Genomic DNA, 25,734 nt, shown 5'->3' with positions numbered 1-25,734 from the left:
GGTCGGAGGACAGAGGGGCTGTCACAAAGGGTCCGGAGGAACAGGGCCAAGGGTTCAGACTAGAAAGGGAAAGTCGGGGTTAATTGGAGACCAAGTTCCCAACCATCTACCAAAACCCCAGAAACCTGGATATCTATCTTAACACTTCTTACCTCTGTCTGGGCTCCAGGGCCTTTAAATTGCAAGGCCACTCTCCCTGGCCCCCGTGCACATTCTAGGACTGAGGTCCATTCGCTTGGACTCAACCCTAGTGCTGCAGCCACGTGATGATTCCTACAGGTCACTGTGGCTTCTGCAGTGCCGTCTTCCACCAAGAGCCTAGGGAAGGGGAAGCAAAACTCCAAGAGCAAACCCACATGGACAATCCCCAGATCCAACAGATCTCTCGACACAATGTTTCCACTATTTAGCTCACTGCACCTTCATTCATTCATTTAAAAAATTATATATACACATAACATATATACATATATAATGTGTAATGTAATTATATATAATATATATTCTATATATTGGGGGAGGAGAATGATACAGGGTCTTGCTATGTAATCCGACTGGTCTGATACTCACTACGTAGTTCAGGCTGGTCTCAAACTTACAGCAATTTCCATCAAACGAAAATCATTTTACTGCAAACATCACACGCTGCGGACCTAGGAAGTAACCAGTGTGACATGGTACCCACCTGACATTGGCCTGGCTTATAGCTGTCTGAGCTGGACAATTGTGGTCCTGCCGACTACACCTCCCCTGGGATAAACAAACAAAGCAGTTGTAAAGTCCTCCTGACCTGATGACAGCTCTCTGCCGCTTCACACCCAACTCAACCTGTTCTCTCCCAATACCTGGGGAGAGATGCTGGTGCAATGAGCACACACCCACAGGATCTGAAGGCTCAAGACAAGAACAATATGGCAAGATGTAGTGGCCTGGAATGGCACCTGGCCCTGGCCACCTTGGAGAAGTTCAGACAGGTAGATGTGGGGCAGGGGAGCCCTAAGGAGAGAGAGAAATGAGTCAAGAGGCAGGCAAAGAAGCCAGGCATAGTAACATGGACCTACAACCCAGCAGAGAAGCTGGGCTTAGTAACCGGTACCTACAACCCAGCAGAGAAGCTGGGCTTAGTAACCGGTACCTACAACCCCAGCAGAGAAGCTGGGCTTAGTAATAGGTACCTACAACCCCAGCACAGGGATTTAGCCTCATCAAAATTTCATTGTTACCCAGACATGGAAGCACACAACTTTAATCCCAGCACTTGGGAAGCAGAGGCAGGTGGATCTCTCTGAGTTCCAGGCCAGGCAAGGCTACAAAGTGAAAACCATCTCAAAGAGCCTAAAGCAAGGGAAGGAGTCTCAAAAGGAAGGCGAGTCTAACTGGACTTGACAATCCTAAGGATGCAGACAAGGACAGCAGTGAGCTCACCCTGGAAGCCCCCAGACCTTGCTACACTTTGGTTCCTCATCTCTAAGAGCCATCAATTACTCCTCAGACTTGACCAAGATATTAGTCAAGAAAGACATGCCTGCGTGTCAGATGGAAAAGGCTTAGTCAAGAAAGACATGCCTGCGTGTCAGATGGAAAAGGCTTAGAGAGCTTAGAACCTCAAGCTTTTCTGGGTAAATTGAGAGGCCTTGGGCATTTTTTTTCTGTCTATCTGGAGCATACGAAATCCTTCTGAATCAAAATACTCGACCAAATTGGTCAGTGGTGGCACACACCTTTAATCCCATCACCGGGGAGGCAGGCAGATCTCTGAGTTCAAGGGCAGCCTGGTCTACAGAGTCAGTTCCAGGACAGCCAGGGCTCTGTAGTGAAACCCTGTCTTGTAAACAAACAAACACAAAACTCTACCACGGCCGGGTGATGGTGGCGCACGCCTTTAATCCCAGCACTTGGGAGGCAGAGGCAGGCTGATCTCTGTGAGTTCGAGACCAGCCTGGTCTACAGAGCTAGTTCCAGGACAGGCTCCAAAGCCACAGAGAAACCCTGTCTCGAAAGAAAAAAACAAAACAAAACAAACAAAACTCTACCATGATCAAAGAAAACTAGACTACACCTGTGGCAGACGGGAACCCAGATCCACGAGTGGAATGTCAGGTGAAGCAGGGACATCTAGAGGTCAGAGCCTAAACACTGACCTGACTTTGGTCTCCGGGGGGAAGCTCAGGACCTGCACGGAAGTGGACGGCCGGAAACAACAGTAAACACTGTTGGATCTGCAGGTAAAAGAACAGTGAGTGACTCGCAGAGAGCAAACAGGCTGGGGCCGGAGCTGAGCAGAGGTCGCGTCACGCCTTGCACCACAGGCTAGCTCTCTTACTTCAGCTCTACCACAGCAGCAAAAAGAGGAAGACAGCTGACTAGCAACCAAAGTTACAGTGAAGCTGGACACAGTATTCCCAGAATTTAGGAGACAGGCAGACGCAGGAGGATGGTGGTAAATGTGAGGCTAGCCTGGGCTACACAGGAAGTTGCAGAATAGCTAGGACTATATAGTGAGACCCTGTCCTAAAACAAAACAAAATAGTAATAGCGAAGAAAAGGTGTCCTTGTAGCACAGTTAGGTGGGGAGTGAGTGTCAACAGGACGTGAGGAAGCAGAGAAGATACGGCCATACAACACGGGTCTTCACCTGGAAATCTTTTTCTCCAGCTGGCTAAAGTGGACTCGGGCTCCTGGAAGGAGTCCTATTTGGGGAGGCAAGTGTGGCTCTTCGATAAATATGTCCAGGTGAGGGGGATAGGCACAGCCGTCCATTTCTAGAGCTACTGTTAGCTTCACGCCCGCTTTAACAGCCCCAACATTCTCTACAGATAGAGGGAAGGGCGGCTAGTGGATCAGGCAGGACTTCAAAGGCCCCATCGCTCTAATTCGGATCTTCTCCCGGCGACAGGGATATTACCAGGCTTTATCCGGCGAAGGGCCAGAGGTGGTTCACATAGGATCCGTGACAAAATTTCAGCAGAGAAAGACACCAAGGAATTGGAGAAGCTGAAAAAAGAAAGAAATACGTGAGGACATACAACTGAGAGCTCAGCTCACAAGACAGAGAAGGAGCATCGTATCTGCTATCTGCTAGAATACCATATACGAGGGTCGAGAAAGCCTTCCGTTCACAGTCAAAGGGCATCTGAGAAAAATAGGCGTGTAACAGAGATCAATCTACCTAACTTTAAAACAAAAAAGAAATCTGCCAGGCAGCGGTGGCCCATGCCTTTAATCCCAGCACTCAGGAGGCAGAGGCAGGAGGATCTTTTGTGAGTTTCAGGACAACGAAGGCTGCACAGAGAAACCCTGTGTTAACAAACAAAACAAACCTACCACGTTAGAGACAGAGGACTTCCCAGAGGCCTTTAAACCCCCACATTTGGACCTTAGAGTCCCAGCCAGTCCACCGTTTAGTCTTATGTTTGGGACTCAAGCCCCTTCCCAAAGATGCAAATTTCTAGAAAGCATTCATTTTGACTATTACCCTTCTGTTTCAGTCCTTGAGATGTGGTCTTGCTAAGCTGGCTTCAAATCTTCAGCACTTCTCCTGCCTCAGGTCCCCAAGTACACATGTGTGTACCGCCTTAGCTTCCTCCTCTTCTCCCTTCCTGCTCCCTCTTCCTTTTTTAATTTTTTAAGACGGGATTGTCTGTGTAGCCCTGGCTGTCCTGGAACTTGCTCTTGGCCTTGAACTCAGGGATCCTCCCAGTGCAGGGATTAAGGGTGTGTGCCACCTCACAAACAATTCCAGTCTACTTTTACTTCCAATACTAAATAAAGATCAGAAAAATCACGGACAATCCTCCTCTTGTCTTGGACACAATCTCTTTTAAGACTGATGGCAGCACTGCCTAGGAACACACCACCTACCAACTCCCAGTCTACACACATTCTTTAACTTTTAGTTATGTGCATGGGTGTTTTTCCTGCATCTGTCTGTGCATCAAGACCCTCAGGGGCTTGAGAGATGGCTCAGAGGTTAAGAGCATTGCCTGCTCTTCCAAAGGTCCTGAGTTCAATTCCCAGCAACCACATGGTGGCTCACAACCATCTGTAATAGGGTCTGCTTCCCTCTTCTGGCCTTCAGGCATTACACACAGACAGAATATTGTATACATAATAAATAAATAAATATTAAAAAAAAAAAAAAAAAAGACCCTCAGAAGCCATAAGAAGATGCCAGATCCCCTGAAACTGGAGTTACGGACAGTTGTGAGATGCCGTGTAGGTGCTGAAAATCAAATCCAAGTCATCTGGAAGAGCAGCCAGCGCTCTGAGCCACTAAGCCATTCTCCAGCCTCTACATTCACTCTCCGCTCCCCACTCTGTTTCTGGGACAAGACCAGCATGGCTGTATGGGGGGTGGGGGCGGGACACGCAGGGGAAGGTGAAATTCCAGAAGAGGCAGCCTGAAATAGAACCTTCCTTTCCTGGCGACATCATCCCTCTATAGGCCAGACCACATGGAAATGTGTAGACTGCTTCTTAGCCAGCACAGAAGAAAGCGTGGCCCAAAGAACCGAGGTGATGCACAACACTTACTTGTCACTCAGCAGGTGGGTCAGCGAGGACTCGGGCAGTGCTCTGGAGATCTGCACATTAGGTATGTCCTGAGAGCTCCCAAGTTCCAGGGTCCACTCATCCTGGACAGTGAGGCAGGACTGTATGCCAGCCAGCTCCAGAGGACGCTGAGACGTGCCAGATGGACCCTCTGTCTCAAACAACGTTGCTGTCTGCTAGGAAACATGAAAATAATTGCCTCTGCATGTGCCTAGGCCGGAAGAAAGTTCCCTAAGTCCTCCAATCCTGACCCACCCTGGAGCCTGGAGAAGGAAGGGATCCCAACAATGATTCTGCCCCTCTAAATTCACTCTCTTTCAGGAAACCTGCCTCCTCCAGACTCCAGCCCAACCAGCTTGCATGGAAGAGGGGAGAAAGCACTCACTGGGGGGCCGGGAGCCACGAGGCGGTAGACTTGGTTTGGGTACAAGAACGGAAACCATCTAACTGAGGAGCCAAGGAAGATGAGGGAGACCTGTGAGGAAGGATAACACAGCATTGAACCCCCAGTGTGGAGCCTAGGGCATGCGAGCTCAGGCCCTGGTACCTGGAGTCCCAGCTTACCTTCTGATCCTTGTTCTCAACTCCAAGAGACTGAGGTGGGCCCCATCCAGACCGCTCCTTCCTCTGTGTGCCACAAAGCCAAGTTCCCGACACACAGAAGCTCAGGGCAGGCTTTGGAGGCTGTGAGCTGGCTCCCGGAAGGACACAAAAATTACGTCTCATGAGGGCCTCCTTGTGGCATAGCAAGAACAGCCGGCTCTGCCCCCCGTGGGGTCCCTCTGAGCAGGAGGGATCTGTCTGAGGTAGCTCTGAGTCAGAGGTGGGTCTGGGTAGAGGCAGGATCAGGGCGTCAGACAAGAAGAACTGGATATAAACTCTGTGGGAAGAGACAGACCTTTTGTGGAGCAGGGACTGAGTGATTTGGACCCCAAGTCCCCACATACCAAGTTTTTCCTTGCCCTCAGACCCAGGAGGACCAGGACCACTTGAGGGCTGACCTGGCGTGCTTCTTTTGGATGAAGTCTGGCGTGTCCAGCTCCTTCCAGGAAGGGAAGCTGCTCCTGACTTCTCTCTCTACCACCAGCTGGAACTTCTCTACCCACACCAGACAGCCTAGATGAAGAAAGTTTTCTGTCTCAGCAAGAAAAGAACTATGGGGAAAGCAGTGAGATAGAGAAGCCGACATGTCTGTCTGTGCTCCGTGTCCATCACAGCCCAAGCCAATGCCCTTCTTCTGAAGTGAAGTCCACACCCAATCATCTCAGCCCCTAACAGAAACCATTCCACAGGCATGTATAATCCTGCCCCTGACTCTATGGGCTAAAAGGCCTTTGTTACTCTTCCCCCAAACCTCTAACAAGTCTTTTTCTGAATCTAACAAGATTTCCCCTCTTTAGAGTTTCCCTTTTTTGCTTGTTTGTTTTTTTGAGACAGTTTCTATTATATAGCTCTGGTTGTCCGGGAACTTGCTGTGTAGATCAGGCTGACTTCGAACTCAGAGATCCACCTGCCTCTTCTGGGATTAAAGGTGTGTGCTACCAGGCCAAACTCCCCTTTATGAAACCCAACAAGTCAAATAAGACCAGTGTTCTTCCAAATTATGAATGTAGGAAACAGGAAGGTGAATGTTTAGCAGCCACGTAGAAAAGAAGGATGCTGGGAGTTGCAGCTTTGGCTCCTTGGCTCTCCCATCAATCCCAGGCTCTCAAATTTCCCCAGGCGATGACCAACATCAGTAACAAACCTCAACAGATGCCTCCTCCTGGCTCCCTGTCCCCAAGTCCCCACCACCACCACCTTTTCATCTCTCAATTTCACACCTATGAGCTTTGGGTCAGTGAGGGGCTGTGAAGTCTCAGTCAAGGGCATGCAGGGCAATGAAGCTTTTAGGTCCCGAAGCTGCAGACAACCTTTCTTAGATGAAGCCACCAGCACCCCAAGGAGAACCTGTAGGAGAAGAAGGCTGAGCTATTAAATAGTTATTAAAGAAACAGAGGGGGTTGGGTGCAAGTCCAGAAGGGCTATTCTGCTGTGGGAGCACTTTCTGTTCCTTCAGCCAGGAGCCTTTAAGATACCAGCCCACTTGGGCGTGGTCTCTTATACTATAAATGCAGCTGTAAAGCACACACTCTCTCTTGCTTCAGGCTGCTAGACTTTTTTCCTGTTCCCCATTGGAGCAGTGGACTGTTATCTAGGACAGAGATCTATAAGTTTCCCCTAAATAAATAGCCCTTTATTATTCATAATTCTGAACTAGTATGGGATTATTTTGTGACTTCCACCTTCACTGTTCCAAGTTTGAGATTGTCCATATTATGAGTTCCAGGCCAGCCAGGGTTCACAGTGAGATCCTGTCTTAAGATAAAAATAAAATAATTCCACTGAGCATCTACCATGTGTCATGTGCTGTTTTAAAAGTTAGTGGTAACAAAGACAAGCACTCCTCATGTAGGAGTGAGAACTAACTTGCACAGTTGAGCATGGTGGTATATGCTAACAGTCCCAGTTATCAGGAAGCTGAGGCAGGAAGAGCTCTGGGAGTTTAGGCTAGCCTGGGCCACACAGCAAGGAAAAGAAAGCAGTAACAAAACTTACCAGAATTCTATATTCCGAGCTATAGTTTTGGGGGTTGTTTTATTACACGTATTGGGGGTGTCATTTAATTTCTGTGGAGGTCAGAGGGAAACTTGAGGGAGTCAGTTCTCTTTCACCGTGTAGATTCTGGGGATCACACTCAGGTCCGCTCTTGACACCAAGTGCCTTTACCCTAGCCATCTCGCTGACTCTGCTTTTGTTTTTGAAGCAGGGTCTCTGTTTAACTCTGGCTAGTCTGAAACTGTGTAAGCTGTGTGACCTGAAATGGAGAGTGTTTGTTTTTCGAGACAGGTCTCATTATGTAGTCTAGGCTGGCCTAACTCATCCGCTCATCTCTCCCTTTCTAAGTACTAGGATTAAAGGCGGGCAGCACCAGACCTAACCCAAGCTACAATTGGTTGATTGGTTCCGTTCTTCCCGGCTGCTGTAAAAGGGACGAACTGATAAGGGCAAGAACAGATACTGCAGTCTAGTTAGAAAGCCAGCACAGTCAATGACAAAACCCAAACAACAAAAACCAGTGGGCTGAACAAGGGAGTGGCAATGAACCTTCTAGAATTCCCTTACCTGAGCTGGCTGGAACACAGAGGATGGCAGGCAGAGCCAGGACCAGGCTAGGTGGCGATTCAGTTGGCAGCTGGTTAGGTGGGCAGCTTCTGAGAGAGGCAGAAGGGCCTTTGGGTCAAAGGTAGCCCAAGCCCTACACTGCCCTTCCTTTTCCAGGGCGAATAAAGTCGGGAAAGAGTAGGGAGTCTGCAGCTGGGCATACTGTAGGGAGAAAGTAATAATCAGATTGTGTCCCCTGTGCGGTGTCCTCCAACGTTAGCGCTGTTGCCCATCTTTCCCCACATTCTCCTACTTTCTGATGGGGACAGTTATGTGGCTCTTCCAGGATCTCACTGTGCGCGTGCCGAATGGGGCCGCCAGGTGGAATCAGAGCATCCCAGGAGGGAGCTAGGAGCTGCAGTGCCAAGCTGGGGTTCCCAGGAGAGGAGTGCTTCAGGAACTGCTGGTATCTCAACACATAGGGACATAGCCTGGCCAGGGAGAGGAGGGCAGTCATCTCCCCAAGATCTGTCCCTTCCAGGATCCTCCCTCCCTCCTCTCCACCCAATCTCCATCCTTCTCACTTGCTGGCCAGCTCCTTCAGTGCCTTCATAGCCCATAAGTATAAGGGAAGTCCTAACTGATATTCCCACACGAGTTGCTCATACAAGGAGGCACCATAAACTTCAAAGGATGGCAAAGTCTCCGGTTTAAGACAGGAGAAGCTTTGAAGAAGAATGGTGCCATGGAGACAAAGTGCTAGAACGGGTCTTGTTTCTTCACCCACTGCTTGGAGGAGATGAACATCTCGGAGCTGCAGAACAGAAAAGCAGAGGCAAACTGTGTGGTACACACCTGTGAACCCTAGTGCTTGTGGAGCAGAAGCAAGAGACTAGAAGATAAAAGACCATCTTTGGCTATACAGAAGCTCGAGGCCAGCCTGAGTTACTGAGACCTAAATAAAGGGCATAATCCCAGCACTTAGGAGGCAAAAGCAGGGAGATCTGAGTTCAGGGCCAGCCTACAGAGTGAGTTCCAGGACAGACAGGACTACACAGAGAAACCCTGTCTCAAAAAACAAAACAAAAAGAGCACATGTAGGCCGGGCGGTGGTGGCGCACGCCTTTAATCCCAGCACTCGGGAGGCAGAGGCAGGCGGATCTCTGTGAGTTCGAGACCAGCCTGGTCTACAAGAGCTAGTTCCAGGACAGGCTCCAAAACCACAGAGAAACCCTGTCTCGAAAAACAAAAAAAAAAAAAAAAAAAAGCACATGTAATTCTAGCACTCCAGAGCAGAGGCAGGCAGATCTCTGTGAGGTTCAGGCCAGTTTGTTTTACACAGTTAAGTTTCAGATCAGCCATCAACATATGAGACCTGGACTCAAAAAAAAAAAAACAACTACCCAAGAGCTGGAGAGATGGCTCAGCAGTTAAAAGAAAGTACTATTCTTGCAAAAAGCAAGTTCAGTTCCTAGTACCCACTACAGGTGACTCAAAACCACCTAAACTTCCACTCCAGGGGATTTGATGATTTTGTCTGGCCTCTGCAGGAGACTGTATTCATGTACAAATACTAACCCTATCCCCACACATACAAATATACACAATTAAAAACTAAAAGTAAAGCCAGGCGGTGGTGGCGCACGCCTTTAATCCCAGCCTCTTGGGAGGCAGAGGCAGGCTGATCTCTGTGAGTTCGAGACCAGCCTGGTCTACAAGAGCTAGTTCCAGGACAGGCTCCAAAACCACAGGGAAACCCTGTCTCGAAAAACCAAAAAAAAAAAAAAAAACTAAAAGTAAATCTTTATACAAACAAACAAAAAACTAAGCCAAGAAGAGCAGAGGTGAGAACCCAACTTAATCTACTGTTTCCACACCATAGGTTCCAAGAGAAGCTCACGTCCCCCTATGTTGCCTATCTCACTATAAATCTCATCTCTCTGAGGTCACCCATCATGTCCCACGAACTGAGGGTCTGTCTCTGAGCTATTTGACATACCTCCAGACGGACCCCTGGTCGAATCACCCGCCTGAGGCCATGGAGCTGCTGGTATGCGAGGCAGAGAATCAGCTGCCCATCTAGAATGTAGAGGCTGGCAGACTCATTCAGCACACGGGTGACTGTTCCCTGTCCAGAAGACAGAAGTTCAGTTGGTCACTATTTCCTTCTTTGGAGGCTCACATTTCCTATGCCACAATCTCTAGGATCAGTTCCTTTCGCTCACCGAATAATGTAAGACTTTGGAATTGCGGACATGACCGTCCTGTGCCCTGCTGTCTCTGGAGCTGGTGGGCTGGGGTCGCAGTCTAAGGTCAGCTCCCAAGAATGGTACATCCAGCTCCAGCTCTCGCACAGAATCTGGTCTCAGTGGTATCAGATCCGAAGATGGAATGGTTGTCCAAATATAGTGACCATAACCTCGGGTCTTGGTAACGCGCAATTTTGTCAGCACATAGGCCCTATCAGGCCGAAGGACTCTGTGCCACCCCATCTGGGCAGGAATCTGGCGTAGACAGAGGGAGGCAACATTACACATGAGAGACGTCCTGCCCCCAATGCTGCTCTTATGCCAAAGGCCCTTCCCAGCACAGTTTGACCCCAAAGATCTTGAGTCTCCTCTCCCCTTTCCAGCCTCTGCTTGCCTGTTTGGCTGTTGCTGTTGTTCTGTTTCAGATAAGGTCTCCAACAGCCCAGGCTGGCCGCTAACTCACTGTGTAACCAAGACTAGTGTTGAACTCTCAATATTTCAAGCCATTGAACCTTAAAGACTTCTCCCTCCATGGGAACAGAAAATGCCACACATTTCTTGACCTTTTCACAAAGATTGAAACCATCCCTAAAATTTCCTTCAAAATTGATAAACATTCCATCAAGAAAATTATGTTCTTTTCAATATATCCTCTCTCATCCAGAGCACACAAGCCAAACACTGATCTCATCAATGAGCTGAGTATCTATGACTCCAGTGTTGAGAGAGACGCTAAATAGCAAGTTACCCTTTCCTCTTTAACATGCTTCAAATCAACGGAAGACAAAAACCTAAGCAGTAATAGAGTCACACATGACCATGTACCAAAAAAATAGACATTTAACAAAATCTTGTTTACTTTTTTCCTTTATCATCCTGGGGAATCAAACCCAGGAATTTGTGCATGCGAGGCTGGTATTCTACCGCTGAGCTGCAGGTCCAGCCCTCGTAATGTGGAAAGAAAAGGGGAGATGAGACTTGATAAAGAAGGTGGAACTGGAGGTCCTGAGAGGCACACAAGCCCATCTCACCTTCCTTTATCCAGACTTTTAAAAAATTATTATCAAACTATGCCCATGGAGAATAGGGGCCTCAGCTCCTCCCGGGGCTGGAGTTCCAGGTACAGGTGATGCACCCAATGCAGGTGCTGTGCACTCAGATCTTCTTCAAGAGCAATATGGTTCTGAACCACTGAACCATTTCTCTAGCCCTAAGGCTGGTATCTATTATCTGAAATACAGCCAAAAATATTCTAGATTTTTTTTGAGATTCTAGAGTATCTGCATATATAAGATATCTTGGCCGGGCGGTGGTGGCGCACACCTTTAATCCCAGCACTCGGAGGCAGAGGCAGGTGGGTCTCTGAGTTTGAGACCAGCCTGGTCTACAAGGATTGGCTCCAAAGCTGCAGAGAAACCCTGTCTCGAAAAAACAAAACAAACAAACAAACAAACAAAAAAAACCCACAAAGATACCTTGTAGATTGAACCCCCAATTCTAAACATGAAATTCATTTGTTTCATATACATCTTAAATATGGAGGCAGAAATCTTACACAATATTTTAGTGTGCCTATGTTTTAACTCCAGTCTATTATACATGACCCATCCAGTTTCAGAAGTCTGAGCATTTCAGATTTCAGATAAGGATGCTCAATCAAAGCGCATCTGGGCCACAGGACAAGCTCAGGCCAGACCGTGCAACTTGGACTCTGTCTCAAACTTTAAAAATAAATAAAAAGAGAACAGCTGGGGACACAGCTTCAAAGTAAACCAGTTGCCTCCTGAGCACAAAGCCCCAGATTCAAACCTCAATAGACAAAACCACAGAGAAACCCTGTCTCGAAAAACCAAAAAAAAAAAAAAAAAAAAACCTCAATAGAGCTGTTAACTAATTTAGATCCAAAACTTATCTATATTTTACAAGATCCAACTCAAGTTTAACTACCTCATGGTGGATGCCCCACAAAGTAAGTTCTAGAGGGTCTGTTATGGCACCTGCAGCCTACACCACCCATAAGCAACCTCACAATTTGTAATTCTCCATTATATTGCTGCGTTGCCTGGCATTCTGTGTTTTTAATACTATAATATTTGGAACACTTAGACAATTAGAAAAACTTCCGATGACCAGCCAAGTTGGTTCACTCCTATGCTACGGTGTGTCCAGGGAGAAAAATCTGAACTGCACTTCAGTTTCTTCAGACTGCAGAGCAGGGTGAGAGCTTCAGGGAGATTCCAGTCTTACTGGAGGTCCTAGATGATTGTTGTTTGTTTTAAAAAAGTTGTAGTTGCGGGCTGTGGTGGCATAAGCCTTTAATTCCAGCACTCGGGAGGCAGAGGCTGGCAGATCTCTGTGTGTTCGAGGCCAGCCTGGTCTATAAGAGCAAGTTCCAGGACAGGCTCCAAAGCTACAGAGAAACCCTGTCTTGAAAAACCAAAAAACAGAAAAAAAAAAAGTTGAGACACGACCACACTCTGCAGTCCAGGCGGGCCCGAAATTCATGACCATATTCCCGTATCGGTCTCCCAAGTACTGGGATTACAGATCTGAGCGACCACATCTAATTTCAGAGCATTATTTTTCTGGACTGGTTCGGTTGCTGTTTACAAACTTGCTTGTAGCTGAGGCTGACCCTGAACTCCTAATCCTCCCATTTCTCCTTCCTGAGGCTTAGACACCATGCCTGACATTTTCACACAGGTGTAACAGGATGTGGCTCGTATTCATGAGCCTCCCTTGTGTTCCCTCACCCCTCCCCGTGGTGTCCTTCCTCTCCCAGGTGGTCTCCCGCCTACGCTCACATCCTGTGTATCTATTACCTAGCAGGGTGTCAGGCCTGTCAGAATTCCAGACAAGGGAGATGAAACCAGTAAGATCAGAAGTTCAAAGCTGCACTAGACCCTGTCTCAACAAACAGATCTAGTTTCCATATAAGAGACACAAAAAACTTGTCTTTGTGTATGTACACATATGTGTACATATGTATATATGTGTTGTATATGTACAGGTGACAGGTATGCTCATCTGCTCAAGTGCATGTGGAGGTCAGAGGTTGATGTCAGAATGTCTTCTTCAATCACTTTTCTTTAAAAATCTATCTATCTATCTATCTATCTATCTATCTATCTATCTACCTACCTACCTACCTACCTACCTATCTATCTATGAGTGTTCTGCTTGCTTGCATAAGCACCACAAGCCTGTGGAGTTCAGAAGAGGGCACTAGATGACCTGAAACTGAATCCAGGTCCTCTGCAAGAGTAACAAGTGCTCTTCACTGCTGAGCCTTCTCTATAACCCTTCAATCTTATTTTTTGAGACAGAATCTCTGTCTCCAAACCTCAGCGCTAAGGACCTGGATAGTCTGGCTGCCAGTTTCTGGCTTCTGCCCGTCTTCACTCCACGGCACCAGGGCTAAAGAGGCCTAGCTCTTTACATAGAGCTGGGATCTGAACCAAAGTCCTTACGCAGAAAGCACTTTACCCACTAAGCTGTCTCTCTAGTCTCTTTCTTTAGTTATTCAAGACAGGGTTTCTCTGTGTAGCCTTAGCTATCCTGGAACTCACTCTATAGACCAGGTTGGTTTCAAGCTCAGAGATTTGCTACCTCTGCCACTTAAGTGCTGGGAACAAAGGCGGGTGGGACCAGCACCCAGCACCTCTGACTAGATAGTTACTTTCCTCTCATGATTTGGCCAAGTTATTTCTAATACAAGACGTAGACTCCTTAGGATAGGATAATTATTGAAACATTTATCACATGTTTCTTGCTTGATATTGTTTGTGCTGGTTGTAATTCTAATTTTTATACTTGATATTTGTTCTTATTGTATATAATTTTGTATTAGGCTTAGAACACTCTAATTTAAACAAAAGGGGGAGGTGCTGTAGGAAATCCTTCAGCCAGTAGCCTTTAAGTTACCCGCCCACTTGGGCATGGCCTCTTATACCGTAAAAGCCAATGTAAAGTGCAGTTCCCTCTCTTCGGGCTGCTGGATTTAGTTACTGTTCTCTGTTAGAGCAGAGTGCTGTGACCTGTGAGTCTACCCCTAAGTAAACAACCCTTTATTACACTCAATTCTGAGCTAGTGTGGGATTTCTTTTTAACGTCCATCTTCACTCCGTTTTTGTTGTTTTTTGTTTTTTGACGGAGGTGGTTTCAAGACAGGGTTTCTCAGCAGCTATGGAGCCAGTCCTGGAACACACTCTATAGACCAGGCTGGCCTCAAATTCACAGAGATTCGCCTGCGTCTGCTTCCCGAGTGCTGGGATTAAAGGTATGTGCCACCACTACCCAGCTCTGTCATTTTTTTTTAAAAATTTATTTATTTCAATTTTGTGTGTATGAGTGTTTTACATGCATGCACATCTGTGTACCATTTGCACGCAGTGTTCAAGTTGGATCCTTTGGAACTGGAATTATAAACTGTTGTGAGGTGTCATGTGGGTTCTGGGAACCAAACTAATATCCTCTGGAAGACAAGCCATGCTATTGAGCATCTCTTTAGTGCCCCTCCACTTTATTTCTTTATTTAAACAAGGTCTTACTTTATAGCCTTTAGATGTCCTGAAACCCTGGAACTTGCTATGTAGACCAGGCTGTCCTTGAATTCACAGTGATCCACCTACCTCTGGCTCTCAAATGTAAGGATTAAAAGCATGAACCCCCACATCCAGCATCCATCTTTCTGTGTGTGTGCAGGTGCACATGTGGGCAGATGTACCTGTGTCTATTCATGTGGGCGTCGAAAACAATCTTAGAGCTGGGCAGTGGTGACGCACGCCTTTAATCCCAGGCAGAAGCACGCAGATCTCTGAGTTCAAGGCCAGCCTGGTCTACAAAGTGAGTTCCAGGACAGCCAGGGCTACACAGAGAAACCCTGTCTCGAAAAACCAAAAACAACCCACCAATCTTAGGTATCATTTCTCAGAAAGTCCTTGTAAGCAGGTCTCTCGCTGGCCTGGAACGTCCACACAAGGCTAGGCTAGCTGGCTAGCAGGCTCCAGGACTCTGCCCACCTCTACTTCCCACTTCACTGTCACTGGGATCACAGGCCATGCGACCATGGCCAGCTTCTTACACAATGATTAAACTCATGCTTGTAGGGAAAGTCCTTTCCTAAGCCAGTGCCTTAGCTGTCTTTTTTCCCTCCCATCATCCTTTCTTTTCTTGCCTTTAGACCCCTTCCTTCTTCCACATTTCCTACTTTAGTATTATATGTATAAATCCAGACACTAACGTAAGAAACGTGAGGCTTGAGGCCTGATCCGGGTGGTGATGGCCTTTAATCCCAACACTCAGGAGGCAGAGGCAGGCGGATCTCTCTGAGTTTGAGGTCAGCCTGGTCTACAAGAGCTAGTTCCAGGACAGGCTCCAAAGCTACAGAGAAACCCTGTCTTGAAAAACCAAAAGAAAAGAAAAAAGAAAGAAAAAGAAATGTGGGGCTTGTCCCTCTGCGTCTGGCTCACTCCCTGTGCTCTGTGCTCACTCCCTGTGCTCTGTGCTCACTCCCTGTGCTCTGTGCTCTCCCCATGATGTTCTTTCGCTCTAATACTCCTCCCACGTGCCCACCTTTCCCCTGCTTCTCACCTGTACAATGATGGACACCTGGCTGCCAGCTTGGCTGTCGGCTTCGGATAGCTCACCAAGGGTCATGATGAAGTATCTTTTGCTCTTAGTTACCACCAGAGCACTCAGACGGACCAGTTTCCCGGCCAGGTTTGGCTCCTTTACTTTGTGCTTCTTTCTAAGGAAAGAGAAGAAAAAAAAATTGTCATTTCTCCTTTTCCTCCATACAAGTCTTCCATTCCACTGTAAAGAACAATCCCCTAGTATTGTAAAATGCCCATAATTCTAAGCTATTATCTGAAACCTTTCCAACCCTTCTTGCCCTCAGACAGGGTATACTTCTTTGGGAGTCAGACATGGCTCTGCTGGCAAAGGTGCTTTCTGCCAAGGATGACGTCTACATTTTGATCCCTGGGAACGACATGGCAGAAAGAGAATCATCTCCCACAGTATGCTCTCCGGCCTCTGTGTAGCTGTACCCTATAATGGGAGGCACACACACACACACACACACAGAATCCTCTTGGGGACCAGAGAGACAGCACCTGTCTAACTTCTAAGACCAAGTTCTATTCCTACAACCAACTTTAAAACAGTGGCCGGGGGGCTGGAGAGATGGCTCAGAGGTTAAGAGCACTGATTGCTCTTCCAGAGGTCCTGAGTTCAATTCCCAGCAACCACATAGTGGCTCACAACCATCTATAACAAGATTTGGTACCCTCTTCTGATGTGTGGGCATACATGCCAGAACACTATCTATATAATAAATAAATAAATCTTTAAAAAAAAGAAAAACAGTGGCCGGGTGGTAGTGGCACACGCTTTTAATTCCAGCACTTGGGAAGCAGAAGTAGGTGGATCTCTCTGAGTTTGAGGCCAGCATGGTCTACAGAGCGAGTTCCAGGACAGCTAGGACAGTTACACAGAGAAACCATGTATTGGAAAGAAAACAAAAACATCCCAGTGTTTTGGCATAATCCCTGTGGTGGGAGATGGAGACAGGTGGGGCTAAGTGGCCAGCCAGCCTAACTTACAGGCCAATTGGAGACCCTATCTCCAAACATAAAAAATTAGCTTACTTTATGTGTCTAAATGCTCTCCCTGCATGTATGTCTATGTACCACATGCATGCCTGGCACGCAGGGAGACCAAAAGAGGAAACAGGAAATACAGATGGCTGTGGACCGTGAGGGTGCCAGGAATCAAATCCAGGTCCTCTGAAAGAGCACACAGTGCTCTTAATCACTAAGCTATCTTTTTTTTTTTCCCATCTTTTGAGAAAGGGACTCTCAATGTAACCCGGACTGACCTGGAACTCACTATGTAAACTACACAGTCTTCCCGCTTCAGTGTCCCAAATGCTGGGATTATAGAGGTGAGCTATAATCAGCTCAGAGTCTTCCTCGTGACTTTCTTGACATTCAAAACCCCACCACTCCCTTGTTTCATCTATGTTACTGTCAAAACGTCTTTTTCCCCACGGAAGTACCATCCTCCTCCCAGTTTCACCACCTTTCCTCCTTCCTCCAGAGTGGATAATTACCTGTGTCTGAGCAGGCGGGACGCCTTTGCTGGGTAGAGGACAGGGATAGGTGACAGAGGGCCAGGACTGATGGTCAAAGGAAAGACTGGCACAGGTGCACCCCACAGCTCCAAGTGCCCCTCCCCCACGGAGTTCTTCTTGGCAGGAGGGAGGTAACTCCAACTGGGGAACAGGAAGAGGTGGCCCAACCAAGAAAGGTCTAGATCTATAAGCTAGAGAAGATCAAAGTCACAGGTTAGCCAGGACCTTAGCACCTCGTCTACCACTACTGCTCATCCTGCTGCTGACACCTTCTGCTTTGCTTTCCTGGATGCTGGCCCCCCTTCCACTCTCCTGGCTGCTGGCCCCCCTTCCACTCTCCTGAATGCTGGCCCCCCTTCCGCTCTCCTGGATGCTGGTCCCCTTCAGCTCACCTCACAGTCCAAGAGTCCGGTGTTATCTCTCACGTACAGGCCTCCACTCCTGCACTCTTGCTCCCAATCCCCAGATAGGTCTATTAGTGTCCCTAAGAGTAGTAACTGCTGCCGGGGCAGGACTCTGCCCCCTGACCCAGCTCCTTGGGACCAAGTCTGGTAAGCATTAGTGCTCCAGGACAAGTGACTGCAGCACGGGAGAGACTGCTGGGTCTTGAGATTCTGTACCGAAACAAAGCTGGAAAGGAAAGAAAACAGTTCTGCAAATCAGTTACATCTAAAATACTCTCAGCCTTGACCAACACCTAATAGCCGGAAGTGGGGCTGGGAGAGAACATGGACCAGGAGATGTTTGACTAAAGAAGAGCCTATAAGATTAAGGGTGGGGCCGGGCAGTGGTGGCGCACGCCTTTAATCCCAGCACTCGGGAGGCAGGATCTCTGGGAGTTCGAGGCCAGCCTGGTCTACAAGAACTAGTTCTGGGGGCTGGAGAGATGGCTCAGCGGTTAAGAGCATTGCCTGCTCTTCCAAAGGTCCTGAGTTCAATTCCCAGCAACCACATGGTGGCTTACAACCATCTGTCTGGTGCCCTCTTCTGGCCTGCAGGCATACACACAGACAGACTATTGTATACATAATAAATAAATAAAGCTACAGAGAAACCCTGTCTTAAAAAAACAAAAAGAAAAAACAAACAAACAAAAAAAAGATTAAGGGTGGGGCTTAGGCCTAAAGGTTGGGCAATGCCCCTACGACAAATGGGAAGAAAGCCTATAATAAGGGCTCAAGGGACATGAAGCAGACTGCAGAAGAGCCTGAGGAAGTAAGTGTGCGTCCATAAAGACTGGCTGAAGCAGTGGCAGTGGCTCAGCAGTTAAGAGCACTGCCTACAGTCTGGCGGTGGGGCGCACACCTTTAATTCCAGCATTCAGGAGGCAGAGACAGGGATCTTTGAGTTCCAGGCCAGCCAGGGCTACACAGAGAAACCCAAACCCTGTCTCAAAAAGCAAAACAAAACAAACAAGAAAGCGTCGTTTGTTCTTCCAGAGGACCTAGTTTCAACTCCCAGTGTGTAACTCCAGAGCATCTGATTTCCTCTTCTGGTCTCCATGGTTACCAAGCACACATGTGCACACATACAGGCAAAATACCGTACGTGCAAAATAAATTTAATTGGAGGTATGCTGTTATGTGAACGAGCAGGCACGCTTCCGCTGAGAACAGGGCATCAGCATCTCCCTTCAGCTTGGTGATTACTTCTAAAGGGACAATCAGATCAAAATAGACCTTTACACCTTACAGAACATGACAAAACATAGCCATCTAGGTACCGCTGCACACCTCACATCAGCTAAATCGCCTTCTTCTTCCTCTCCTCTCTATAAACACGGCCTAAGCCAAGTTAGAACTTTAGGGGAAAGAAAGGTGAATGAAGATGAGGAAAATTCCGCAGATGAGGGTGTGTTTAGATTACCTTCTTTCTTTTCCACACTAAATTCAACCACCCACCCAGCCCCAGCTCACCCTACCTGTAGCTCAGGGGCAGTGGAAAATCCCGATTCTCCCTCTGGGACAGCCACGTCTTCTTCACACAATCAATTACTGACAGAGTCAACTGCTTGTTAGGCTCCTGGTCAGCCGGGAAAAGGGTCGCTTGGATGAAGGTCTGGGCAGATTCAAGCCAGGCTTGCTCCTAAGGAAAGTGAATCTAGTCTAAACATCTTCACAACCATCCTTCACAATTCATCCAAAAACAGAGTTTTGGAGAATAAAGACATAGAATAAATCGTCAGGTGATAGTGGTGTACACCAGCACTTGAGAGGCAGAAACAGGAGGATCTCTGTGAGTTCAAGGTCAGCCTGGTCTACAGAGAGAGTTCCTGGACGGCCAGGTGGTTACACAGATTACACAGAGAAATTCAGCCTCAAATAAACAAACAAATAAATCCAGATTATCAAAAGCCGAATGTTTAGAACCTGGAGAAGTTTTAAAAGTTAGTCCAAGACTGAAGGTGGAATTCCGTGGAGAGTGCTTGCTAAAGTCCAGACAGGGTCAAGCAGGTGGCCACTTAGCTTTCATTTCACCTCCTCTAACAAATACGTACTGATCCTTAATATGTTCACTTGAAATACAGATTCCTGGGGGCTGGCTAGAGATGGTTAAGTCTTCCAGAGAACCAAGTTCAATTCCCAGAACCCACATGGCAGCTCACAACTGTCTGTAATCCAGATTCAGGAGCCCTCTGTGGACACTGTACACACATGGTACACAGATGCACACGGTACACATACGTACTTACAGGCAAAATAATAAGCAAAGAAAAAAAGAAAAAGAGTTGAGCAGTAGTGGTGCAGGCATTTAATCCCAGCACTCCCGGGAGGCAGAGGCGGGCGGATCTCTGTGAGTTCAAGGCCAGCCTAGTCTACAAGAGTTAGTTCCAGGACAGGCTCCAAAGCAACACAGAGAAAATGTCTCGAAACCCACACTCCTCAAAACAAAACCAAAACCAAAAAAACAGAAAGGAAGGAAGAAGGAAAGATTTCTCTGTGACCCTTCCTCTGGCCATCCCAGGTCAACTGCCACTCTGACCATGGAGTTTCCATAGTTCCTTGTATACATGTCTATTATATAGCACAGGCCCCATGTTTAGGGTTATCTCATCTTATATGGAGTCTGGTTCTAAGTCAGTAAGCTAAAAAGTCAAAATGACAAAAATTGTTTCCAAAAATCCACAGCTTAAATCCCAGCACTAAGGAGGTAGAGGCAGAGAGATCTCTGTATTCAAGGACATCCTGTTCTACAGAGCGAGTTCCAGGACAATCAAGGTTACACGGAACACAGAGAAACCCTTTCTCAGGAAAAAAAAAAAAAAAACAAACAAAACTTTACTTAAATATAAAGTTAAAAAAAGGGTTGATGCTCATATGATCTGAGTCCACGGTGGCATGTACAAGACCTGCAGGATTTCTTTTTTTTTTTTTTTTTTTTTGGTTTTTTTGAGACAGGGTTTCTCTGTGATTTTGGAGCCTGTCCTGGAACTAGCTCTTGTAGACCAGGCTGGTATCGAACTCACAGAGATCTGCCTGCCTCTGCCTCCCTAGTGCTGGGATTAAAGGCGTGCACCACCACCGCCCGGCAGGATTTCAAGCCAGAGGAAACTCCAGCAAGGAAAAGGAAGTGGACAAAGAAACCCCACACCTAACCAAGCAGCTATTTGCAACTCTTACCTGTTGGGAAAGGGAAATGTTTTCTCCAGTGGAGTGGCACTGGGCAGATTAAGCACACTCTACTGCAGGCTCTGCGCTGAGCTGGCTGCCCAACACAAAACACTGTGCTTTCTGTTTGTCTGTTTCATCTTTTTTTAATTTTAGTTTGAATTCGTGTCTTTACATTTTTTCCAGGAAAGAGAGTGACAATATGAAGTTGAGTGGGTAGTATGTAGGAGCTGACAGAGGGAAAAAGAATAAGATCAAAATATATTGCATGAAAAAAATTTAAGTCTAGAAAAAAAAATTACTGCTCTTAATATGTGAATATGGTATGTCTAATAGAAAATAAAGACGCCTTTAATCCCAGCACTCGGGAGACAGAGGCAGGTGGATCTCTGTAAATTCAAGGCCAGCCTGGTCTATAGAGCAAGTTCTAGGACAGCCCTTGGGCTGTTACAGGGTTTATATAGGTCATATGCAAAGGGTAACTTATTTACTTACATCAAATATATATATTTATTTTGCATGTATGGATGTTTTACCTACATGCATGCCTGGTGTCTATCCCATCTCCCGGAACCGGAGTTAAGGATGGGCGTGAAACGTGTGCCGGGAACTGGAGCTGTGTCCTCGGGAAGAGCAGCTAGTACTCCTAACCACTGAGCCGTCTCTCCAGCCCCTATTTATTTTTAATTAATTAATTTATTTAGAGACAAGGCCTTGCTATGTAACCCTGATTGACCTATAACCCAATTGACAGACCAAACTGGTGTTGAACACACAAAGATCTCCTGCCTGTGCTTCCTAAGTGCTGGGACTACAGGCATACACTTAGTACCATCATGCTTGTATTAGGAACATGTGTGTGTGTGGGTATGTGTTGTTTTTCAAGACAGGGTTTCTCTGTGTAGCCCTGGAATTTGATCTGTAAACCAGGATGACCTCAAACTCAGAGATCTGCCCTACAGGAGTATAAATTTTAATTATTCTACTTTTTTCATCAAGCATAGGTACCTGACTCCCTACAAACTAAATAAACACAAGCTTAACCCACTCGAGCTGACGCCGTTCTGGGTGTCCAGCTAGTGCTGCCATCACAGCTCCATCTCTGGTCCTCCGCATTCAATGCATTCAGCATCCCACACTCAGTCCATCTTTAGCGCCTTGGAGAACCACTGTCAACATTCTAAACGACTTCGGCATCCTTGTGGACAGTCCTCCTGCTTGGCCTTCATTCTCAGAGGCTTAGGCAGTGAACTAATCCATCATCCAGATAGACCTCATCAACATCTTCAAAGCCCACAAGTACAGCATTTTCAGGTTTGGTTACTAGTTCTCTGATGTTGATGTCTCAAAGTGAAAATCAAGTTTGGTTTTATTTATTTATATACTTATTTTTGTTTTCTTAAATGTATTTTTATGTGCATTGGTGTTTTGCCTGCATGCATGTCTGTGTGAGGGTGTCAGATCTTAGAGTTACAGAGAGTTGTTAGCTGCCAGGTGGGTGCTGGGAATTGAACTCGGATCCTCTGGAAGGGAAGTCAGTACTCTTAACCACCTAGCCATCTTGGTAGCCCCTTTATTTATTTATTTATGGCAGGGTTTCCTCTGAGTAACAGCCTTGACTGTCCTCAAACTGACAGAAATCGCCGGGCGGTGGTGGCGCACGCCTTTAATCCCAGCACTCGGGAGGCAGAGGCAGGCGGATCTCTGTGAGTTCGAGGCCAGCCTGGTCTACAAGAGCTAGTTCCAGGACAGGCACCAAAGCTACAGAGAAACCCTGTCTCGAAAAACCAAAAAAAAAAAAAAACAAAAAAACTGACAGAAATCCCCCTGCCTCTGCTGGCATTAAAAGCATGTGCTACTACTACCTAGCTAAACTTGAGAAAAAAAGAAAGAAAATGGGGCCAGTATGGTGACACTCCCCTTTAATCCCAGCACTCAGGAGGTAGAGCCAGGTGGATCTCTGTCAGTTTGAGGCCAGCCTGGTCTATAGAGTGAATTGTAAGACAGCCAGGGCTAAGTAGAGAGACTCTGCCCCCTCAACCCCGAAACCTCCGACCAAAAAAAGGCAAAGGCATCAGTTTCTTGACCTGGGTCTCCAAGAACAGGGCTCTGATGGTAAGGAGGAGGCAGCTCCTGCAGAGCTAACCGAAAGGCTGGGAGAGGCCTTTTGGAGAAGCTCATTTCATAACAAAATGATAACAATGAATGAGTCAGTGAGATAGCTTCGCAGGGAAGACAGGTGGAGTGCAAACCTGATCACCAGAGTTGGAGCTCTGACACCCGCGTGCAGGGGAAAGAGGAACGACTCCACACAACCGTCCTCTGAACTGTTGTCCGTGGCACATATGCCCCCCCCCCACAGAGGGGCATGCGGTTCAGTGGTGGGGCACTTCACCAGCATGCATGAGGTCCTGTGGGCTGAGGCGGAGTGGTGCAACTCCAAACAAGCTGGTGTGTGTGTGTGTTCACAATCCCATAATCAATCCTTGGACACCTGAGCAAGGACATCAAGTTCAAGGCCAGCCTGGGCTACGTAGTGAGTTTAGAGGCCAGCCTTTGTCACATAAGGAAGATTTTTTCTTTTGCTGTTGTTTATTCAAGGCAAACCAAAGGCATTTATTTATTGAATCCAGTGAAGCACAGGCCTGTATTTTGAATGAGCTCTGAGATTCGTTTTGTATAATGTAAACTTAACACTATACACTTTGCCCTCAAAGACTTCAGTTGCCTGCCATTTTGTTGTTTTTGAAACAGTCCCTGCTGCCCTGGAACTTCCTGTGTAGGCCAGGCCTGTCCCAACTGCTAGGACTCAAGGCTGCACCAGCACACCGGGCTGGACTGCCTGCCTTGAACAGCCTTTGAAAGGTGACTTGCTCTCAGATCTCTACTTTAGCTTGAGTGCTCTATCCTGAGACCTGGTCTGCCCATCACAGTCTGCTAATACACACGCCCTCTTCACAGCCTCCCCAGCACCTAAGCTATGTGCAGAACTGAGCAGACAGCTAGCGGTTCTAGCTTGAATCCTTGGCCACTCCCTAACTCATTCCGTACCTCTCACAGTAGTCAGTTCCTGAGATGCTCCTTGATTGCTGAGACAGAGTTTCTCTACAGGGCCCTGGCTGTCAAGGAACTCCCTATATAGACTGACCTTGAACTTGCAGAGATTGCCCAGCCTCTGCAGGCTGGGATTCAAGGCAGGCACCAGCACGCCTGGCCCTCTTGTACTACTTCACCTCTGGTACCCCATCACTGCTACCATGGATGAAACCACCACCGCCTCTGCATTTCAACCCCTCTACAACCTCAACCCTCCAGACTACAACTTCAGTAAAGTGAAACCCAAATCTCCATTACTCCTCTGTCCAAACAAACAAACAACAAACAAACCAAAAGGCCCACAAGTCTGAGCAGCACAGTGGAGGCTGAGCCTTATCAAGGCTACCCTACTGAATCACATAGCAAGCACCAGGGTTACACGGTGCTAACATGACAGTGTCCTTAAACTCCCACCCACTGCAGGAACACTAGCCCACTTGAGCTTGTGGCTCCGGCAGGTCTTACCCTACTCCCCCAGTCCCTTGGCCTAGATAAAAAACCATTCCTGAGCAGGGCGGTGATGGCGCACGCCTTTAATCCCAGCACTCGGGAGGCAGAGGCAGGTGGATCTCTGTGAGTTCGAGACCAGCCTGGTCTACAAGAGCTAGTTCCAGGACAGGCTCCAAAACCACAGAGAAACCCTGTCTCGAAAAACCAAAAAAAAAAAAAAAAAAAAAAAAAAACCCATTCCTGAAGCTAGCTACCAAGGTCAATTCCCGTATTTGGTCACTTCCTCCTCCTGAGGCTGATTACCAAGGTCCAGCTACTGCAGTATTGAAACCCAGTAATCAGAAGCCCCTTTGGCTCACCCAATGAACATGTCCAATTAAAATTAAACATCTCATTCTAACACGGGGTTTTTCATTTTACCTTTATAAACCACCATTTGCCTAAGGGCCATCCTGTCTCCTCTCTATCCAGAGGCAGTCCTTGGTCCCTCTGGGACAAATCTCCATGCTCTCTTTCGCTTGTCCCCTTCCCCTTGTCCGTCATCCTCTACCTCCTTTACCACCTTATCCTAGCCCATTCTAACACTGACTTCTCCTCTTAAAAATGACACCTGCCGGATGGAAAGATGGCTCAGCGGTCGGGGACCCGTGTTCAAATCCCAGCACCCACATGACAGCTAACAACTGTCTCTAACTCCAAGATCTGACACTCTCACACAGACTTACCTGCAGGCAAAACACCAATGCACATAAAATAAAAGTTAAAAGAAAATTACACCTGGAAAGTCATTTAGTTGTTTTTCTACCTGAGTCAGAAAGCAGCCACTTTAACTTTTCTTTCCCACTTAGTAAAGGATCTCTCGGCGAAAACAGATGTTTGGGTGGGGCTTGTGCCTAATCTGGGTTCCAGGACGGAGCACCTGCTGTGCAGGGGTCTCCTTCACCAACAACGACCAAGAAAGTGCCTGCTCAACATGACAAGACAGTTCGCTATTCCTTCTGACCCCGCCACCTCCACCCAGTGGAATTTAGTTTTTCAAAAGACATCTGCTCTAACTCTTGCTTATCAACATGGTTCTGCTGCCTAGTAACGGTGCTCGTCCGATGCTTTCCCACCTAGCTACTCCTGCACGAACCCCAAGAGCGGGATGTTTCTCCTTTTCCATTCAGATGCTTCAGGGGGCTCCTGCAGCCACACACAGCCCCACCACCTGCTGCTAGTTTCCCACAGAGAGTAAACCTTCGAGAGTGGTTGGGCGGAGAAGTGTTCCGAGCTCAGACGGCGATGGAACAAACCGCCTGAAAAGCTCCTGCATCCCGGGCCGCGGCCACAGACAGTAGGCGGAAGGAGTACAGGAAAAAAGGAAATCCGAAACAAGATGGAAAAACAAAACGGAAAACCCACGAGAAACACACAAACAGCACTCACGGAGGCAGATGCCTGAGCTCCGCAAGCAGCCATGATGAACCCCTACCCCGCAGAACGCGGGAATGCTGAGAGC

At 47.4% G+C, this 25,734-nt stretch overlaps 1 protein-coding gene across 4 annotated transcripts in view; it reads right to left on the bottom strand.

Annotated features, from left to right (window-relative positions):
* The window catches only part of Ctc1 (CST telomere replication complex component 1), a 26,325-nt gene extending 596 nt beyond the window's left edge, over positions 1-25,729 (bottom strand). The window contains exons 1-22 of one of the 4 annotated variants that reach the window (XM_057776505.1): positions 25,662-25,729; positions 19,001-19,164; positions 17,472-17,709; positions 17,059-17,270; positions 15,537-15,693; positions 9,921-10,199; positions 9,695-9,823; positions 8,280-8,509; positions 8,009-8,186; positions 7,717-7,917; positions 6,375-6,501; positions 5,553-5,667; positions 5,116-5,431; positions 4,937-5,026; positions 4,534-4,727; positions 2,906-2,994; positions 2,636-2,810; positions 2,142-2,219; positions 846-996; positions 686-750; positions 153-318; positions 1-59 (exon numbers count right to left, since the gene is read on the bottom strand). The exon at positions 1-59 is cut by the window's left edge and continues 53 nt beyond it. In XM_057776505.1, coding sequence (XP_057632488.1) covers positions 1-59; positions 153-318; positions 686-750; positions 846-996; positions 2,142-2,219; positions 2,636-2,810; positions 2,906-2,994; positions 4,534-4,727; positions 4,937-5,026; positions 5,116-5,431; positions 5,553-5,667; positions 6,375-6,501; positions 7,717-7,917; positions 8,009-8,186; positions 8,280-8,509; positions 9,695-9,823; positions 9,921-10,199; positions 15,537-15,693; positions 17,059-17,270; positions 17,472-17,709; positions 19,001-19,164; positions 25,662-25,694 — 3,446 coding nt within the window. In that variant the 5' untranslated portion in view covers positions 25,695-25,729. The remainder of the gene's footprint in view (positions 60-152; positions 319-685; positions 751-845; positions 997-2,141; positions 2,220-2,635; positions 2,811-2,905; positions 2,995-4,533; positions 4,728-4,936; positions 5,027-5,115; positions 5,432-5,552; positions 5,668-6,374; positions 6,502-7,716; positions 7,918-8,008; positions 8,187-8,279; positions 8,510-9,694; positions 9,824-9,920; positions 10,200-15,536; positions 15,694-17,058; positions 17,271-17,471; positions 17,710-19,000; positions 19,165-25,661) is intronic. The other 3 variants (XM_057776507.1, XM_057776506.1, XM_057776508.1) reach the window with 3 other exon arrangements.
* Between the last annotated feature and the right edge of the window lie 5 nt (positions 25,730-25,734).

Source organism: Chionomys nivalis, chromosome 7 (assembly GCF_950005125.1).
Source record: "Chionomys nivalis chromosome 7, mChiNiv1.1, whole genome shotgun sequence".
Taxonomy (NCBI): domain Eukaryota; kingdom Metazoa; phylum Chordata; class Mammalia; order Rodentia; family Cricetidae; genus Chionomys; species Chionomys nivalis.
This window is presented reverse-complemented; position numbering and strand designations above follow the sequence as displayed.